The 5,964-nt window shown below is 56.0% G+C and overlaps 1 protein-coding gene across 1 annotated transcript in view; it reads left to right on the forward strand.

Moving 5' to 3' along the window:
- MPPED1 (metallophosphoesterase domain containing 1) overlaps window positions 1-5,744 on the forward strand; it is an 85,308-nt gene extending 79,564 nt beyond the window's left edge. Inside the window, exons 4-6 of the mRNA XM_004379995.1 lie at window positions 1,220-1,335; window positions 3,292-3,405; window positions 5,536-5,744. Of these exons, the coding sequence (XP_004380052.1) occupies window positions 1,220-1,335; window positions 3,292-3,405; window positions 5,536-5,654 (349 nt within the window). The 3' untranslated portion in view covers window positions 5,655-5,744. The remainder of the gene's footprint in view (window positions 1-1,219; window positions 1,336-3,291; window positions 3,406-5,535) is intronic.
- Window positions 5,745-5,964: the final 220 nt, after the last annotated feature.

A 5,964-nucleotide genomic window follows, 5' to 3' on the forward strand; every position in this document is an offset into this window, starting at 1 on the left:
TATGGTGATGGTGGTGATGATAGTGATGGTGGTGGTGATGATGGTATGACAGTGGTGGTGATGGTGGTGATGGTGATGGTAATGGTATGATGGTGATGTTGGTGATGATGCTGGTGGTGATGGTACTGGTATGATGGTGGTGATGATGGTGATGGTGGTGGTGATGTTATGATGGTGGTGGTGGTGGTGGTGGAAGTGGTGATGGTAATGGTATGATGGTGGTGATGATGAAGATGGTGGTGGTGGTGATGGTGACTTCGTAAATGCTAAAGGGCTGTGCTCATGTGGAATCTTATAATGACTTAAGCCTAAGGGATGATTCTGATGCTTCAGTCAGGATGCTTTTGACGCAAAATGACAGAAAATCCAATTCAAGTGGTGTTAACAATGGAACTTAGTGGCCCATATAACTGAGAAGGGCAGAGGTATGACGAATGTCTAGTGTGGTTTGATCCAGCTGGCTTCCCTTGGGGCAGCCCAGTACCTGCTATCAGCTCCCAAGGCTAGAAGCTCACTGTTTTATACACAAGGATGACAGCGTCCTCTTTTCTTATCAGTGACAGAAAGGTCTGGGATTCCCTCCAGCTGGAAGAATTGAAGGCATTTCCTCACCATTGAACCAATCAAGGGAGGTGACTTGCATTGATCAGTCTAGGTCTGGGTTGGGTCACAGGATGGGATCATGCTGGTTAGCATAGATCCATCTAGCCCCACCCTTGGAGCTGGAGGTGGGCTCAGCCCTACCTGGACCCCTGGCTGGGAGCTCAGGTGGGATCAGGGTCTGAGCGTCCTCCACCTGGAACCCACTCTCTCCTGGCAGAGGCCCACCTGCCCAACTGTGGGAGGGAGGATGGAGGCGAACTTCCGTTGGGGGAGGTAGGAAGTTGGGATTGAGAATGTTCTTCTGGGGGAGGGAGGGGAGCAGAGAATGTCCTCCATAGGTTTCCTCAGAAAAGCTTGGAGCAAGAAAGGTCTTTGGCAGAAGCTGATGTATTTTTAACTTTCATTTTTTATTCCATCAATAATACTTACTCACCAGAGAAGAATGGAAACTACAGGTAAGCAAGAAGAAAAGGGGTGAGAATCGCCTGAGACTCCACAGCCCAACAGCTGGTCAGTGTTCTGGGCTCAGTCTGGGCAAATCTCCACCTTGATACGGGTTTCTAGGTCCAAGCCAGAGCTCTCAGCAGCTCTCTGACCGTCTCCTCTTCACCCGCAGGCAGCCCTGGTTTTATGGCTGGGGCTTTAACCTCCCACGAGGCCAAGCCCTTCTGGAGAAATGGAACCTCATTCCTGAAGGTGTAGACATTCTAATAACCCACGGACCACCGCTGGGTAAGAGTCTGCAGGGCGGGGGTGGGGAGGAGCACACGGGGTATGCGTGCGTGTGCCCTTATGCGTATGCCTCTGTGTGTGTGTGTGTGTGTGTGTGTGTGTGTGTGTGTGTGTGTTGGACAGGGGTGGGGGACCAGTGAACAGAGGGGAACAGAGGTCAGCCTGGCCTGTGGAGAAGAGCCTGGCCAGGCTCTGTTCTGACGCCAATATGGTGGGGTATCTGGGACAAGTCACCCCACTGTCACCCTTATTTGCTGAGGGCCTACCATGTGCTGGCGGGTTGATATGTTACCTCGTGGGCTCCTTGCGGTGATGTGGGGAAGTCAGAATTATCCACGCATTTCCCACGCAGTGAATGAACTCAGAGAGGCCAGAAGGCAGCCCTGGGCTCTTATCGCCCCAGGCGTGAGTCCTCGGCACTGAGTTCCACCAGTCTCCCTCTCACAGGGCTCTGTCCTGGGCATCCGCCACCCAGCCCGAAACCCGAGTGAGGGGCCCTGCTCTCTCACCCGCACCCATCCCGACTGTCCCTAGGGCTTAAGGTCCTCCCCCCCTCCCTCCTCTCTGCCCACTGCCCCACCTGGTCCCAGCCCCGCCACCGGCCTGGTCCGTCCGTCCGTCCTTCCTCCCGCCTTTCCTTCCCCTCCGTTTTCCGTTTTCTTTATTCTTCTCCCTCCCTCTCTCCCTCCTTCCTGTTTTTCTTCCCTCCATTCCGTCCTTTCATCCATCTATCAAGCCATCCAATCGCAGCATCCTTTGGGTCCCTGCTCTGTGGACGGCCCACCCTGGCCGCTTTGCGTACAGCGTACACTCCCGTTCAGGGGATGCCCAGCACGCGTGGGCTCGCACTTCCTCTCCACACTGTAAATGCCAGGGTGGCCGAAGAGCCGGGGACCCCACCCAAAGCATACGCTGCCAACTGAGAAGGGGGCCGAGCCTCATGCAGAGTAGGCCCCCAGTGCCCAGCCAGCACCTCTGATTGTTGAATGAGTGGTAGAGAAAACAGAGGCACAGAGAGGTGAAGTGACTTGTCCAAGATCACACAGCCAGTAAGTCACAGAGCCTGAGACTTAACCCCCCTGCCCCCGCCGAGCTCTGCCCATTTCCCTCCCTTCTCTCTCTCTCTACCATTTTCCTTCTTTAGCTGTGTGGATTGCAGCCTGCCTCATTCTCTGTGCCGAAGGGTCCCCCTTCCCCTTTGCAGCAGTCAAAGGCATCTGTTCACCCACCCAAACAGAAAGGAGCCGCAGTGAACTCTAATTGTTCGCTTGGAGTGATCAATTGTTCTTAGTCTGTGTAGCCATGTGCGGATAATGAGCAGCCGCCATCTGAGGCGGCTCTGGAGGCTGGTGGCGCGAGCAGACGCAGATGCGGCCGTGGGAGCCGTGCTGCATTGGATGAGACGTTCATCTCCTGATCTTGGGGTGTGTGTTCAGAAAGCTCCCGACACGGAACCCATTCTTCTCTGCTCCATGGTCGATGGAGTGTGCTGGGCTGTGCTCCGCTGCCAGCTGCTAGAGTGCCCCTGGGCCAGACTCTTCCTCTCTGGCCTCTGTTTGCTTAACTCTGCAACGGGTGCATAGCATCCTCGAGGCCACTTGGAGCATGAATGGTCTGGGAGGCTAACAGACTGAGCTCTCCTGCCCCCCCGCCCTGGTGCTCATCCCGTGCTGCGCTCTTACGGTGACCTTTGGTGGCTGTCACTGCCCTGCGGAGGAAGAGGGTGAGGCTGCAGGGCGGGAGGCCCCCGCAGGTATGGGGCAGAGCCAGGGTTCCATCCCCGAAGGCTGATGCAGGGCAGGGTGGTAGAGAGCCGGCTGGAGGATGGGCGCTGCACCAGGCCTGGGAGTCCAAGGCCCGCTGTGTTTCTCCTCGGCTGCCAAAGCTGCCTCCTGGGCTGTGGGGGCTGGGCCTTCCCGGACCCCCGCCCCTCCTCATGTTGTGTCCCCTGTGCAGGCTTCCTGGACTGGGTCCCCAAGAAGATGCAGCGAGTGGGCTGCGTGGAGCTGCTCAACACGGTGCAGAGGCGCGTCCAGCCGCGGCTACACGTCTTTGGCCACATCCACGAAGGTCAGCCTGGGGGTGGGCGTGGGCCTCACACGCAGGGCTCCCTGAAACCCGGTCACCCCCTCCCCGATCTCTCCAGCCAGAAAGGAGATAGCCCATTACTAATGTTCACCTCGTAAGCGCCTCATGCACGTGTTGGCTATCACTGAGTTGTTACTAAAATGTTTAATCATAGAAAGACGAGCGTGAAATCTGGTGAACCTTAGGGAGGCGGCATTGCTGCCTCTGGCCTCTGTAACCGCGTCGTGTCTCCAGCCTTGGTCGTCTTCGGGAGGTGGGCAGGGATGTCCTGGAGGAGGGTGGGCAGGGACTTCTGGAGGAGGGGACACCTGAGCTGCGGGCTGGAGGATGCTGGACTTGGTCGTTGTACCATGAGCTCCTCGAGGGTGTGGCCCTGGCTTTTGGTTTACATCCCCCAGGCCTGGCATACAGTAGGTGCTCAATAAATGTGGAGGAACTGGCAGCCTGCCCGAGAGGCCCTAGTGACCTGGATAACTCCTCCTTCCCCACTGCCCACTAGATGTACAGACATGGCGTTCTGGCTCTGTCCTGGAGGGCAGGAGCCACTTGCCCTGAGCACATCGGTATGTGTGTGTGTGTGTGTGTGTGTGTCAGGGGGTGTCCGCTGCAGATTGCAGGGCAGTGGGCGGGGCAGCAGTGACGGTGACCATCCTGACAGCTCACACTCCACCCCGGGCCCATCGTTGCATACGGGCGCTCCTTACTAACCTTTAGCACCCTCATCCATCACCTGGCTGGAGCCTGGTTTGGCCCCAGTTGGGAATAGATGCCTCTTTTCACTCCTTTCCAATCTTAAGTCTGTTTGTCCAAAGCTTCCCTGTCTGTCCCATCCCGCCCTCCCAGGAAGACATGGGCTCCTCTGGGACATGGATGATGTCTCCCAGCCTCCTGAGCCCCCACCTAAAATGGTGCCAGGGTTCCTGGACCTCCCCACAGGCCTCATCCATATCACATCGTTTCCCAGTGCGGAAGCGGTTAGGCCTCACGCCCTTTCCCCAAGGGCCTCTTCAGGGTGTGGTCACGGCGGCAGGAGTGGTCAGACCTCTCCTGACCCCAGAGGAGCTTGAAGACTTTCGGGGCAGCAGACTGTTCCCTGCAGCCCTACTATGGGTGTGCAGTGCATCAGATCCATGGTGGCTCGTGACCTAAACCCCAACCCTTGTGCTTATCCAGGCATAGATTGGGGCTCCACAGAATGGGGAGGGAAATGGCTCTGCTGGTTTGGAGGGGATGTGAGCTGAAGGAGGAGGAGGATTCTGGCAAGTAGACATTGTGGGAAGAGGGACTGCTGAGGGCAGAGGTTAGAGGAATAAGTATATGACAGTGAGGACGATGATGATGATTATAGTGATGAAGATGACAGTGATGGTGATGATGGTGATGATGGTGATGACGAGGGTGATAGTCATGATTATGGTGACGGTGATGATGGTGACAGTGATCATAGTGATTGTGATGATGAGGATGATGATGATGATGATGACGATGATGAGGAGGAGGAGGAGGATGATAGTGATAAAGATCATGGTGATGACCGTGATGAGATAACGATGAGGATAGTGGTGATTATAGTGATGGTGATGATGGCGGTGATGGTGATGGTGGTAATGAGGGTGGTGATAATGATGGTGGTGATGGTGATGGTGGTGATGGTGATGGTGGTGGTGATGATGGTGGCGATGGTGGTGAGGATGGTGGTGAGGATGGTGAGGATGGTGATGTTGATGGTGATAATGAGGGTAATGGTGGTGATGATGGTGATGGTGGTGATGATGGTGGTGATGATGGTGATGGTGGTGACGGTGGTGGTGGTGATGGTGATGATGATGAGGATGGTGGTGGTGGTAATGGTGATGGTTGTGATGATGATGTCTCACTGAGTGCTTTTCATGTGCCAGGCACTGGGCTGAGCTCTGTATGTGGTTTATTACCTCATTTGATCCTCATATCGACTTGGGAGTAGAGTTTATCACTATCACCTCTATTTTACAGATGAGGAAACTGAGCTTGAGGGTTTCAGTAGCAGGCCACAGTGTCTGAGCGCCCCCCCCACCGCCCGCCCAATACCACTGCTTCTGGTGCAGGCCTGACGGGTGTGTGCTTGCCTCCCAGGGTATGGTGTCATGGCGGACGGGACGACTACCTATGTGAATGCATCCGTGTGCACTGTGAACTACCAGCCTGTGAACCCGCCCATAGTCATCGACCTCCCCACACCCCGGAACTCCTGACTGCTCCCCGCTGCCCAGCCCTGCCTGCCTGTGTCAGCTACATACACCTGGCCGAGAGCACGGACCCCCACCACCCTTCCTTCCATGCAGGACAACCCAGTTGACCTGTCTGGTTGTGGGGATGGGCTGAGGCCTTGGAATGAAGAGAACCCCCTCTGGCTCTTCAGCCTTCTGTCCCCTGGTGTTGGGACCCTGCACGGCCCCGTCAGGGTTCCGCAAGCATCACCGTTTTCTGCGTGTACATCCTGTGTGTACCTCCTTAAAGGACTAACCAGCTCATGGCCCGCCTTGCTTGGGAGATGACTGAATC

This window comes from Trichechus manatus, unplaced genomic scaffold (genome assembly GCF_000243295.1).
Source record: "Trichechus manatus latirostris isolate Lorelei unplaced genomic scaffold, TriManLat1.0 scaffold00069, whole genome shotgun sequence".
Classification (NCBI taxonomy): Eukaryota; Metazoa; Chordata; class Mammalia; order Sirenia; family Trichechidae; genus Trichechus; species Trichechus manatus.